Here is a 13,895-nt window from a genome sequence, read left to right as displayed (position 1 = left end):
TCTTAATAAAGATAATAAAGAGAGACTGGATTAGGCTGTAATCGTCTCACCCATTACAATCACTGCTGCTCCTCCACATATGCAGACAACGCTTCAGGCTGTTTTCAGATTTGGCATGTGACACAGATTCCACCAAACTTCGGCCAACTCTAATCCTCTGTGTTGGTGAATACAAAGTCCATACAGGCCACTGAGGGACACTGCAAGTCATTTGTCTGCTATTTGAAGATTAGTTTGCTGCCCACCAATGTTGCACATGTTTGTGTCGATGAGCACAAAGTCAATCTATAGTTTAGGATTTGATTATCATATTGAATAGTGAGCGCGTGTCCCCCTCTGCCCTTGCTCTCTATGCCCACCCGGCATTCTGCTGAGACACAGCAGGTGCAGATGAATATGAAACAGATCAGCACAGCTCTTGTAAGAGCTGGCCCCTTGTATGCACACTCATGTCAGAAACATCATGTAAGAGCAAACTGTCTCCCAGTCTCCATCTTTAGCACCTTTATTTCAGTAGGCCTGTACAGCTGCAGTGTATAATTTATATAACAAACACATCTATGCTCCAAACATAACCTTTCTCAAGATTGAACAGACTTCAGTCAAACCTGATTTGAGAAATGTTCTGTCCGTTTTTTCTAAGATTAACGCTTCAGATAAGTCACGTATTAAAACCCACGCCGTGACCTACTACCAGGTACAACTATTCTGCAGTTTAATCACCCTTTTGAGTTCATGCACACTCTCACTAATCTCACACCCTTTCCTTGTTCTCTCATCACTCCAGTGTGAGACATTCCCCACACTGGCCCAGAAATGGACCAGTGTGGGGAATGGGCTTTCTCTCATCTCTCTGAAAATGGGTCTTTATGAGGGACACTGTGCAGATTTATATATATATATATATATATATATATATATATATATATATATATATGGATATGTATGTATGTATGTATGTATAGATAGATAGATAGATAGATAGATAGATAGATAGATAGATAGATAGATAGATAGATAGATGTGGCCGGTTAGATTCCCTCTTCCTTACCCACTCCTGATCTGCAATTTTATCCTTCCCTCCCCTCCCTTCTGTCTGTCATACACGTGCAACCCTGGGAGAAGATGGGAAGCTGTTCACGACCCGGTGCGTTGATGTGTTTTGTTCTACATTAATTCCTCCTTTCATCTCGTTTTAGTGACACCAGATCGATAAACTCTTAAGGGCAGCCCGTTGAAATAGTATCGAATCAACATGGATATATAATTTACTGGACAAAAAGGGCAATCAATTGGTCGGACTACATGGATCGCTTCTGAGTCCTCTGCGCGCAGGCGGTCTTGTTGTGCAGCGCACCACAACGCACGGGTGTAGCTACATGTGGGCGCACCGGCGGTCGTCGCTGAACTCCCCCACCTCTGCCAGACCCAAAAGTCATCCGGATACTGTTGTAGTGGCTTCTCATCAAAAGGCTACGCATACAATCGCGCGTGGCAGGATTTGGATTTAAAAGGCATCCAGTGGAAAACGGCAATGTTTTGTTTTGGAACCCTGCTCTGCGCTTACACGTGGATTTGACTATATCTGATGTGACTGGTGACGGTGCGTTCGTACTTCTCTCAGAGACAGTGGACTCAGGTTGTCCGCTTTTTCCTCGCGGCGCGTCCTTGGCGGCGTTGGAGCAGACAAAACTGGGGACGCTGAGGAATGCAGAGCCAAGAATTGGACTTTTCCAGATCACCCGCGGAACTCTTCTCAGCTCACATCAAAGTAAGTAAAGCAAAGAGCAGAATCATAATGGTATATTGTTTGTTGGCCCATATTAAAGGGAGTCTCCATTTTTTAGACCACTATAGTGACTGTGGTGGTGTTACTGAAGTAGCCTAATGTGTGTCAGTGACCTTGTCAAACATTAGATGGACTATTTTGAATATATATAACTGCTTCAGGGGATAACAGTAGTCCTTCAGAGACTACAAAGATCCCCACAGAACAAATTGTTCCACATGTTTGTCACGCAGTGTGTGCTCCTGATTGTTTTTTAATAGTTGTTAAATCATATATTAGTCGCCCAACCCGAACAAGCAGGGGGTCGGTTGCCCAAATAACCCTCTCCCTGTGTTTCCCTCCTCCAGCCGGTGAGCCCGCGGGGCGCCATGCTGAGGCAGATCCTCCTCAACTCCACCGACGCCTCTGACTTCGACCTGGCGATCATGGCCCAGTCCACCACACAGGCCCCCTCCTCCGTGAACGCCTCCCACGGCGGCTCGGTGAGCGTGGCCGCACTTCTGAGACCCACTGCGGGCAGAGGGCTCCGGGAGGGGGAGCTCCACAAACCGGACCTGATCACCTACATAATCATGTGCCTGCTGCTTTTCCTGCTGGTGATTCTTATTGTGTTCTTTATCAATTGCCAGTTGCGGAACTCTTTCTTCGCCTCCATGCCATATGACAGGTCACTGAGAGAGGCTCGGACCTCTTACAAGTAGACCCCCCCCCCCCCAGGAAAAACCTCTGGAATTTAGTGAGACTCCAGTTGGATGTTTAACTAATGGCACACAGCAGGAGAAGGGTTTGGATCTACAGCCTGGAATCTGATATTGGCACATGTTGCCAGCATTTATCACACCCCCCCACACACACAAAGCAGAAAAGCGTCTCAGAGTGCTCCGGCAGGTGGAAAAAATAGCAGAGTGTTTCCAGATTTAATTAGCAACTCATAGCCCCATACTTTCTGGAAGTCTAAATACTGGCTGAAATGTGCAACAATCCATCATGTGCCAAGATCCACCTGTGATCCCAACAAACCGGAAACATATTTATTCCAGTGTACTCCAGAGCTTGCGCTAACTCATCTAACTGCTTACAAATCTGACCTGGCGCCTGTGGTTTGAATCACAGTACTAGTAACTGGCTCTGTTTTTCCTCATGAAAACATGACTCACTACAGTATATGTCAACACAGAAACTGCAGTCCCGGTCTGTATATAGAATATTTTGTAAGGCTGTAACGTGACTGTCTTGTCTTGTACAACCACAGCCGGATGTCCAGTCTTTTGTCAGTTGTAAAATGAGTGATTGGCGGGTTGTAGGGGCTGTATTAATGCATAAAGATATTGAAATGTTCTCTGAGGTCTTTCTGCTTGTGTACATCTAAATGAATATCAACGCTGACGATAGTGCTGCATCTTCTGATGTGAAACGCCGGGTGTTTATAATTTAATGCATCCGCAGAGGTGTTTATAAAGCACGTTCCCTTTTAATTAACCTTTCTCCAACAATTTATAGCGCCAGCGCCTCCAATCCCGGAGAATGGAGACTTGAGGCTAAAGTATGACGCGTCCTGTGCGATAAAGCAAACTCTTGTCTGTTTCAGTGCCACCGGTGATGTGCAAATCCTCTCCAATCTTGTTGTTGGAATACATCTCTCACATACCAAGACAGATCAAATGAGCCTATCTCTGTAATCCGGTGCCAGTGTGTGTGTGAATGTGTGTGTGAGAGGAAGAGTACATTTGTGCTCAAAAGTTTGTGTATGTCTGAGACAAAGGGGGCGTCGCATTTCATGTGCTTTACGTTTTGCTTGATATTACCCCCAGCCGAGGGGAAACTGCATTCAAAAGTTCTCACGGGCAATCATTGTGTCCTCAGCGAGACGATGGGATGTTTAATTCTACAGCAAATCAAGCAAAAAAATAAAAAATGATTTGCGGTCAAAATAATTTTCTGGATTTGTGACGCCCTAAAATAAGAGATTTCAAACAGGAGACAAAATATGTGCCAAGTGTTGGACTTATAACGGATGACCAATTAAGCAATTCTGTTTTAGGACATTCGATACGTTGAGAGACATTGCAAAATGATGTAAAGCAATTACTTTTACTTTTATTCATAATACATAAACAACAACAATAGAAAAACTGATTTGACAAATAAAAGTGAATCAAAATGCCACTTGAGGTTACAACGTAACCGCTGCCTACTGGTGACACAGCAGCGCCTGCTGTTTACATTTTAACCACTTGGGGGAGCTCTAGGTCTCGTTATTTACTTGCACGGCATGGTCGCAGTGCATAATGGCTCATACCACTGCAGGAAGGGAGGACCTACACACACACATACACAACAAATAAAAAGAGTTCAGGGTCAAAACAGAGATGTTGCGAAATCGTGTTTGCAAAACAAAACAAGAAGAAAAGAAAAAAAGCACCTGCGCTCCACAGAGGCTGACAATCAAGCAGCACGAGGAAAGTTTCTGATGATTAACCACATTTTATGAATAATCATTACAAAGCGAACACAGTTAATTATTCCCCTTTCAGAACTGCAAGGTAAGGTGAATCCCCTGTGTATCATCAAGCAGTGTGCAATATCAAAGACTGACTAAATGGGTTGTGGTCTTTGCCATACTTTGAGCCATGTGGAGATAGAAATCTGATGTGTGAGGAGAGAAACATTAGCAGTGGCTGAAGGGGGACATCACACCAATTAACCCTACCATACCTCTGAGGGGAAAACATCATCTCTTGTTGGGTTTATATGCTATATGAAGTTAATAAAACGATACTTAAATTGCCTCAGGAAACCTTGTCTCCCCGGAACTGACTGAACTGTGAAGCTACTTTGCCTATTTCCAGTGCAGTGGTACCAAGCAGAAGCTGGCCTTCCCACTGGCCTGTGCTGTCTGCAGCTGGCGGTTATTCCACACTTTAGTTCCTCATCTAACATCTCAACTGAGTGTCTTTAAGGGTTCTGCACTCTGTTTTTCTTCTCATCTTTGTGCATTTTAAACTCTAGATTGAGACGCCAAATCCACTGAGTAGTTCTAAATACACGTATTTACAGGTGAGGCTACATAAACTTCACAAAGGTGAGCCTTGGTGCAGTATTCGACGATAAACCCTGTCGCTGGAGCCCTCCTCGATGAGCTGTCAGTTAATCATCTCAGGTGCAGCGGCAGGGCCCGGGCTCCTCCCCACCCAACACTGTCAGAAGAACAGGAAGACTCCTCAACTGCTACAGAGTAGTCGCTTCCCCGTTGTCACCCAGGGGTTAAAAAGTTCACTAAACTTGAAGAAGTCATGGAAACCAATTTTGGACACGCCGTTGACTCGAGTCACCTATAACACCGGGTCGTCGCTCGTGTTGCCGTCGCCGAAACAACTTGTGGAAGCGGACAGAGACGTTTTTTCCTCCGCTTTACCTACATCACTGGAGCAGACGAGCTAGCTCGGCTAAAGCTAACAGCAGCGCGTTTCGAATCGTGCATTGTCGGGGCTAATATTCACATTGTTAAACCTGCAACTTGTGTTACGTGTGGGGAGTTGTGGAGTTGCGTCCTCGTTGGTATTCCATAGGCGCAACAGGTTGTTTTCGTACTTGTTGTGCCGAGGTCTCGGGGCTGTGCTTTGAATTTCCCTCCCTCCAGTGATTCAGACAGGCGGCTTTGCGAGGGGCTCGCATGGGTTTCCACCAATTTATTAGCAATACGGTGCTAATTGAGGCTAGCTACACAAGGCACTAGCAAAGGCCCCGGGTAACTCACATTTATTCGCGAGTTTAGGAACGTCACCTTTGTGCTGGAAGCGAGGAGATTAACCGCTGCACGTGTTTATTTGGACGACCAATTCAAGGGAACGGATTAACTTATTAATATGGATCAACCCACTGGGAATTCTGCCTCAGCTGCCTTTCCCAAGAAGGACAAGAAATCAAAGAAGAGCAACGAGGATGGAGATGGGAAAAAGAAATTTGTGAGTATCTCACTGGCTCGACTTGTGTCGCCTCTATCAGTTAAACATTGCTGTACAGTTGGGCCCAAAGGTGTTTGCACTGAACCCCACTCACTGTTGGTTAGGTTGTCATCCTCTCAAGTTTCAAGTGAAGTTACGAAGCACAAAACTGACACCGTACCTTTAATTATTGTCACCCCCCCCCCCCCCCCCCCTTAAGCTGCTCACCAGCTGTCAACAGAGCTCGGAAAGCCCTCTGTTGTATTCATGATTCAGGTCAAAGGACGTGGAAGCGTCTATGTGTTCTGCAGTAAACCTCGAAGTTTTTACATTCCTGCCGAAGTTCAGCAGGTCAAAACACGACTTTGGCACTCACCGCGCACCAATCTATGGTCGCTGTGGCGAAGCGAACGTTTCCAGAAAGCGCTGCGTCAAAATCAACGGACTAACCTTGTGTGGAAAGGTGTGGCTTACATTAGTCTGCAGATGACTTAAACAAAGTGTGGTTTCTACCTGGCAGTGTCGGCGTGTATGATTCAGGTTGGTGTCAGAATGGCAGCAGAGTCAACACGCTGACGATGTTCGCCCTCAGCCAGGGCAAACTCTTGTGTAATTTAACCCCTTGGCCACGTCTGGCTACAGGTGAAAACTGATATTGGGCACGGTTAGCCAAAGGTAACCACAGACGAAACGAGCCACTCTATGATGGCACTGCACACAAACTGTATTCCACAACACAAATGTGAATGAATATTCAGGCAGAGAACTGTTTAATGTCAGTAGTACTGGTTGAGGGTTAGGTTTATTTGAATGAATGCCAAGCAGTTAAGAGTTGTACTTGGACTTTGTTTGGAGGCCAAGTTTGGACCCTGGTGTGTGTGCACCATTTATACCACAACAGCAGCTTTGCGAGGAGATGTTGACTCGTATAAAGTTTGCTGAATATTTGTGCTTTTTCCTTGTGCAGGCTTTTTTTAAAAAAAATAAAAATAAAAGAGCATCCAGTTTCAAAGATTAGCCTGAAGGATATAGTTAAAGTATAATTTATCTGAATAGCAAAATACTCTAAACGTTAATGTACGTAGAGCATTTAATTGGAAGTAAAAAGTCAGTAAACATTAGTCATACACTGAAACCAATCGCACACTGCCCTGAGGTAACAGCGTACGTGTGATTGTGCCTCGCAGTGCGGTTGCATTCCTGCATGTGCTGCACTTTAGACTGAGGCATGTCTTGGGCTTCAGCATCTTATGGACTCTGTGGTGGGCGTCTGTTTTAGCAGAACGTTTATCACACTGTAGTAGTTCAGGCAAAGGTACAAAACCGGAGCAACACAGTGACATCAGCTCTCAGCTCTTTTTGCCTGTGTCACGTATTTATCATCGAGTTCCTTTTTTCACCCCTCTTCCGTCATACCAGCAACAATAGCACCAGGATCACGGCACACTTCTGTGTTTGCCATTAACACGCAGCTTTTTATTTGGAATTCTAAGGAAAAATGTCTGTAATGTGTCGCCTGTGAGTTAGTCGGCTTCGGTTGTCATTGGTTGACTTGGTCACAGTTTTTGGAGGAAATTTTAAGGAAAGATGGATTTCTTTATTAAAGTGCGGTTGGAATAACTTCAGCTTAGTTTGGCCAGCATAATTTATGATAGACGGTTATTTTTCTGTTTGATCTGACTGAAATTAATATGATATTCTGCCCCATCACCACCGAGTGCATTGTACACCCCCATACTAACTCTTATAATTAAAGTGCAGCTGTAAAAAAAAACACAGAAATACTGGATTTGTGTAATGCTCCCCTGCTGTGTGGAAGCGAGTCAATAAGCCAGAACATGGGTGTATCTGTTTGTGCCTCCGAGTTCACACATTGGCAAATCTAACCTGCGGCCGTGTTTGACAGGAGTGAATAACATGATTCAATGCGCTTATGGGCATCAGGAGCTGAACATAACCCACGTCTTTTGTGTGAAACCAAAAGCAGGTCAGTTTAGCCAGACTCCCTACGGAGCCATCTGTGTTCTTCAGGTCCTCAGAGACAGGACCAGCGGATCAGCATCCATGAATACTGTTGACATAAACATGCATGTTGGCTCAACCCTGCAGGCAGTCGCAGTGAGGATTAGCTAAGGATCACTGCCTTGGACAGTTGTTTGGAATAAAAGGTGAATTCTAGATAGCAGATTTTTGCTCTGGGTCTGTGTTTTTGCTGAGTACAAGGCAACATCTTTTCCCCACGGGCCGCTGTCGTGTCAGAAAAGTTTTACCAGGCTCTTGTTTATTTAAGAAATTTGAGAATCAAGCATTTTACCCATAAATTTCTACATAATGAAGTTTTCCTTATGGAGCTGTATACAAATGAGTACAATAAGCTCTAAGAAGGACTATCTTAACATAATCCGAACATGCATGACATTTGTGTGCCAGCATATTTGCTTGTGCATAGAATTTATAACACAGATGGAGGAAGTTGCCATCATCACATAAATCATTCCTTTGTTCATCCCCTCTAACACTTGGCCTGCTAACATTAGTGTCTGATCCTCCTTAAGTCTGGTCACTGACTGAGCAACTGTTGTAAACCAGCACTATAAGGGGACACTCATCAGTGTACTTAAAATTAGTAAAAAGGCATCCTCACGGACACTGAAAGCATCACTCTTAGTACAATTAAAGAGGCAATGTTTACCCACCAGTCACACTGCTTCAAGCACAGAGAGGGAGAGTTTGTGTCGCATTAAGATCACAAAGACGTGCTGCAGCTAAGACAATGAACAAGGAGCCAGTTGACAACTGACAAGGTGTCAGATGATGCAGGAATGCAAGTGTAGTTACCACAGAGAAAAATTGAGGTCTTCTGCTGCTTCTAATCTAATAACAGCACCTGAAAATAAAAGTTTGTGCAAAAAGTTCTTGGCATGGTGCAAACACTTCCACCACCCCACAGTTAACTAACCAATTAAAGTTTAGACAACTGAGATTTTTTTTATAGCTATTCAACTATTAAGGGGCATCCCTGCTGTTGTGCTCGTGCCTTTAGTCACCATCCACCAGCTGTATAACGTCCTAAATGATGATGGAGATTTTACTTTTTTTTTTCTTTTCTTCTTCAACACTTTTTTCCTAAAAGTCAAAACAGAATTTGACAAAATAAGCAAATTATTTCGATCCTGTTTAATTAAAATCAGCACAAAGATGATATAAAAACCTATTGAAACTATATTTGAAGCTGTCAACTTGTCTCAAGAGTTAAGATAGTTTTTTTTCTTTTTTAATTGAACATCACTTCCTCATTTACCAACACGCAGCGTTTGGAAACTACGAGACGAATTACTGCAGTTTTAAATGGAAATGTTCACCTATCTTGCAGAACATGGTTTGGCATTGGTTCACTTGGGGCTCTTATACACCAAGCCGCCATTCGGATGTTGGGAACATCTGGAACATCTGGAGTATCTGTAACCGTCTTCGACCGACTGTCTCTCTCGTCTTTTCGCTGTTTAGTGGACTCTGTCGGACCTCGTCAAGGCTTTTTTTTCCCCAAACAGTTTAGGATGTGGAATCGCAGAGATTTCTCTGATTGGCTGTTCAGCATAGTAGATGAACTCTGTAGTAAGTTATCGTGACTTCACATTTGAACAACCTGTAACTCTGCTAGAAGCATGTTGGATGAAACTGAACTAATAATAATCTGACTTTGTGCAAATGTTGCTTGGTTTACATTTTTATTTTACCAAACTGAGCGATTTATAAACCTTCTTGCGCACATTTCACTTCGGAGTCTGCAGTTGGAGCCTGTCTTTGCAGTGTGTTCAGGAGCTGTTGTGTTTTCTGAGAGACTGTCGACTTGAGGAGACGCAGCAGGGGACTCTGCCATCACCGCTTATTCTTGGTGTTGGTTCGGTGTATAAGAGCCCTTACAAGCAAGGCCTTCTCTGGTAAAGCTGTCGTCTGGCTGTCAGCAGTTCTGCCACTGTGGCTATTTCATGCTGACTAAAGGGAGGTGGTTTTGTGCTGTGTAGGAATCATTTGAAGATGAATGCCGTCAACAGTCTTTAATTGCAAAGATGAGTGCATCTTCTTTCAAGCGAGACATCTTGTGCTTGCCTGTGACTTTGCGCGGCAGTGCACTCACATCCTGGGGGAACCACCTCAGCGAAAGCTTGATTTACCATACCGTCACAAATTAAGCCAGTCGGGTCACAACTCTTCAGTCTGACTCGAGTGCGCTGAGTAAAAAAGAAGATTAAAAGTTGCTTTGTTTTTACACACATCTGCTTTATTCCTCCCCAAAAAACTCCCCAAGGCTCATATCAGACGCACAGTTCTGGTGTGTTCAACTCGGCGCAAGAAGCGCATAATGAGAGCTGAATAGTTGAAGGCCTTTTTGCCAACATGAAACCAGAGTCGTTAAGAGACTTATGGTGGTAGAGGCTGCTTGGCACAGAATGAATGATGGTATTTTAGAGTGAACAGCAGAACAAGGAAAGCAATGAGCCATCAGAGAGCAGAGACTGGGGAAGGCAGAAGGAAAATGGGAGAGATGCCATGAAATGGAAATTCAGAAAAGGAGATTAAGGAAGGTTGATTGGTTGGTGGGTGTAGTCGGAGATAATAACAAGTTACAGATGGCATGAGGCTTAAGTTACTGAGCTTATTCTAAAAACATAGTTACAGTGTAAAGCACTAGAAATCACACCTTAGATCATTTTAGCAACACCTCCCATGAAATTGAAGTCTTGCTCAAGCAGTCCAGGCATGTTGGACCTGTGATCACAGCTCCAGTCAATGTATTTAATTGTAAATATCTGTTAATTGTCATGGCAGAGGTGCAACATATGCCATCTTTACACCAAAAGTGGTTTGTTGAAACTTTTTTTCCCTCCTCTTCTATATTTTCTATCTTTCCTCTTATATTTGTGTATCATCGTAAGGTAAGGGGAGTAAAAAACTTCCTAGGACGACAGTTGTGAATGCTTTTTGATATATTTCCAGTCGTGGGGTCGAGTCTGGCGAACAGCTCAGTAGTGTGTGACCCCTGCAGCAAATGTGTTGTTGGACTTCAAAACTCAGAGACAAGGAGAAACAAGTTGTGCAGTGCGAACAATACATCAGTCTGATGGCACTGAAGATCCTGTCGTCTGATCTACAGCTTTGAAATTCCATTCTAAGAATAGTCTCACCTTCACCTTGATGGCTGTCTGGTCCTTGTTGTTTTTTTTCACATCAAACTTTGCCAGGTTTGATTGTGAGCCTCTGTTGTTAAACCACAGTGCATCGAGACACACTTTATAAAGCTGTAGTAGTAGGCTACATGTGAACTCCCCGTGTACACGGTGAGTCTTATCACACTCGCAGTTACTGATAGAATAGCTGAAATTAGCTGCAAACTTGAAGAACAATCACTTTAGAGCAAGTTCCACCTTGAATATTCTGGCTGTTCAAGTTCTCTGTCAGCTACAGCATGTGAATGCGATTCACCTTAAAAGCTAGAAAACCAAAGTGTTATTTTTTTTAATGTTAATGTTGGCTGCTCTCAGTCATACTGCACATTTTAAACCGCTTCCATGGGAATCTAAAACCTTCTACTTTGTGCCACTTTGATAAGCTGCGGTTCATAGTTGGGTGGCACAAGGTGCCAGTTGACTGAGATTTCCTACAAAGTTTATTCAAATGGGTGGGAAATGAAGGTAATGATACTTTGATCATTTTAAAGCTGAAATCACACCGCCAGCTATAGTTGTTCATTTTAATTGGTAATGAAAATGTTGGATTTGCTTTAGAGGCATTTAAATTTCATATTAGACTCTTAGGATGGAGCATTACTGGAGTGTCTTATTTTCTTTCTTTTTTTTGACAGTGTGACAGCATTTGAGTGCCATAATGCTTCAAATAAGAAAAAAGAGACTGTATGTCCACTTTCAAAGTAGATCTGTGATGCATTCCTTTTTGGTTAACTTTAAAAAAACTGTCGCAATCATCACCGCAAACAGAAGTACAAACCGAACCCTTTTCATACGCTTGCTTTAAGCCATATCACTGATAAGTGGTCAGTGGGTCTGTGTAAGGATGTTGGTCCGAGAATATTATCCCATCCTCAAAAATCTCTTAATTTTCCATCCAGTGCCTCAAAGGGCAACCGGTAATCACTAAAGCCATTAGGCTTGTTTAGACTTTCTCGCCGCACCATTTCTTTAGGACTGACCGGAATGCTTTAAATGCCCGTCTGTAGAGGTGGTAACTGACTTCTAAGCTCGTGTTCAGATGCTTTATATTTGTTTGTTCCTGCGTCGGACATTTAGGGCAATCTGTTCGTGGATTGTAATATGACATACCTAATTATATTTTCATCGGTGTGGAGTCGCACAAAGTGAAAATCATTGTGTTTCCATCATATTAGAACAAGGAGTTTATCTAAAAACACAATGGGTCGCCTGTCTTTCTTCTCCGCTCTGCCATGTTACAGCATTAGCCCAAAAGGAACTAATGTAAATGACTGCTTAAGATCAGCCTTTCCTGTTTTTTTTTTTTTTGTTTGTTTTTTTTTGCTGCCACTGTAGCTTGATGATAGGTGGGATGTATTGTTGGTTTTGTAAGTTTATCCGCTGATGTTCCTACATCTTGCACAATGTATCTTTACCCTAAAAATCCCAGTCCTGTCGCATAGAGTAGAGCAGCTGGCCGTTTTTGTGCAAGTGATGTGCTGTTTTACTCATAAAGTCATGTCTTCCGGTTCGTGTCTTTTTAAAAAAAAAATTTATAGAGCCATAGACGGCAGGCTGTCAGTGAAACAGAACTTAATGGTTTCCGTGTGTCAATCTTTGTCATGCTTACGCACAGAAGTTGCTTCAACCAGTGGTTATTGGATATTTTTCATGCGAGGGCCCTTACAAGTTGTGAAGTCTCCTCAGGTTAAAGTAATAAATGGGCTGTTGTGCAAAAGCAACTCATACATTTGAACTTTGTTGAAACTGTTCAGAAAACCCAGCGATCAGTCATTTCAAACTGTTTAGTTCTACTTCCTATTTTACAAGTCAAATGCACGCTTACAAATATGTCAGTGATTCCACGCTCTTATATTATTTCTCAAATTCTGCAGTCTGTAAAAGGAAGTTGTGCAAAAGTGGTGAACAGGATGCTTCCTTATTTGTACCTATTATTTCTTAGCCTTATCGCTCTCATTCTCCCTTTCCATAAATTGTGCAAAGAGGTACCACTGGGCTAGTAAATATGTTGAGCCTTTCTCAGGACTGTGGGTGCTTTGGAGGCCCGGTTGATATTTAAGAATAGAGCAAGGTTTTAATTATAGACCTGAATGGGTGGGTTTGAAACATTCTCAAGATCATGCGTGTTTGTGGTGGGCGGCCCCTTTGGGACCTATACCTTTATTCCTGTATGGATCTAAACTTGAAATGCGGTGAAATAAGTTGTGAATGAGTGTTTATGCTGATTCCTGTATAATAAAGCTTTATAGAACATATCTCTCTTTTCACATGGTCAGCTGCCTTTAATCTTGTTGCTTTTCTGACTGAGGTTTTCTGATGAGCACAACACTCGATCACTAATTTACACCTGTTCCTGTGTGTGAATATGTGAGGTTGTGTGTCTGTTCAGACTGAGTTAAAACTGGCTGTATGTTGATTCATAAGCTGCCAGTGTACCTCCTCAGAATTTCTTGTGTTGGATTTTTGAAAAGCTGATACACAATTTATGATTCAGAGGGCTTCACTAGATGGTTATTTTCTGAGGCATCAGCAGTTACAACTGCTAAACACCTGCCCAATCGGCCCATTAACTTTTTCTGTTATTAATTTTCTTTACTTTTTGTGAGTTGTTTTTTAAAAAAAAAAAAAAAAAAAAAAAAAGTACTTTACTAGATTTGGAATCCAGGTGTTACAAGAGTCAAATATTGCTCCATTTAGTTTTCCATGGCTTGGATAGCAGTAGTTAAAAAAGCAACTACACTGGAACCATTAGCCACACAGAGCAGTTCTTAGAACGCAGTCTTAGAACGGTCCACCTCGAATTCCGTTCTATTAACTACCCTTCCCCAGGGGAACTGTTTCATTTTGCATTCGCACATGAGTCGGGACCCTGATAGGGACTGATGCGACGCAACTGTCTGCGACATTGATGTGTTACTTTAGCGCCACACTCAA

The 13,895-nt window shown here is 42.9% G+C and overlaps 2 protein-coding genes across 2 annotated transcripts in view; both read left to right on the top strand.

Moving 5' to 3' along the window:
* Nucleotides 1-1,069: 1,069 nt before the first annotated feature.
* Nucleotides 1,070-3,127, top strand: smim32 (small integral membrane protein 32). The gene is made up of 2 exons (XM_075480654.1): nucleotides 1,070-1,771; nucleotides 2,137-3,127. The coding sequence occupies exons 1-2, from the start codon at nucleotides 1,709-1,711 to the stop codon at nucleotides 2,488-2,490; spliced, it is 417 nt and encodes a 138-aa protein (XP_075336769.1). The 5' UTR covers nucleotides 1,070-1,708; the 3' UTR covers nucleotides 2,491-3,127.
* A 1,841-nt stretch (nucleotides 3,128-4,968) lies between these two features.
* The window catches only part of LOC142397155 (protein diaphanous homolog 1-like), a 75,896-nt gene continuing 66,969 nt past the window's right edge, over nucleotides 4,969-13,895 (top strand). The window contains exon 1 of the mRNA XM_075480499.1: nucleotides 4,969-5,754. Within this exon, the coding sequence (XP_075336614.1) occupies nucleotides 5,656-5,754 (99 nt within the window). The 5' untranslated portion in view covers nucleotides 4,969-5,655. The remainder of the gene's footprint in view (nucleotides 5,755-13,895) is intronic.

This window comes from Odontesthes bonariensis, chromosome 13 (genome assembly GCF_027942865.1).
Source record: "Odontesthes bonariensis isolate fOdoBon6 chromosome 13, fOdoBon6.hap1, whole genome shotgun sequence".
Classification (NCBI taxonomy): Eukaryota; Metazoa; Chordata; class Actinopteri; order Atheriniformes; family Atherinopsidae; genus Odontesthes; species Odontesthes bonariensis.
The sequence above is the reverse complement of the archived record's forward strand: the minus strand, read 5'-3'. Positions and strand labels throughout refer to the sequence as shown.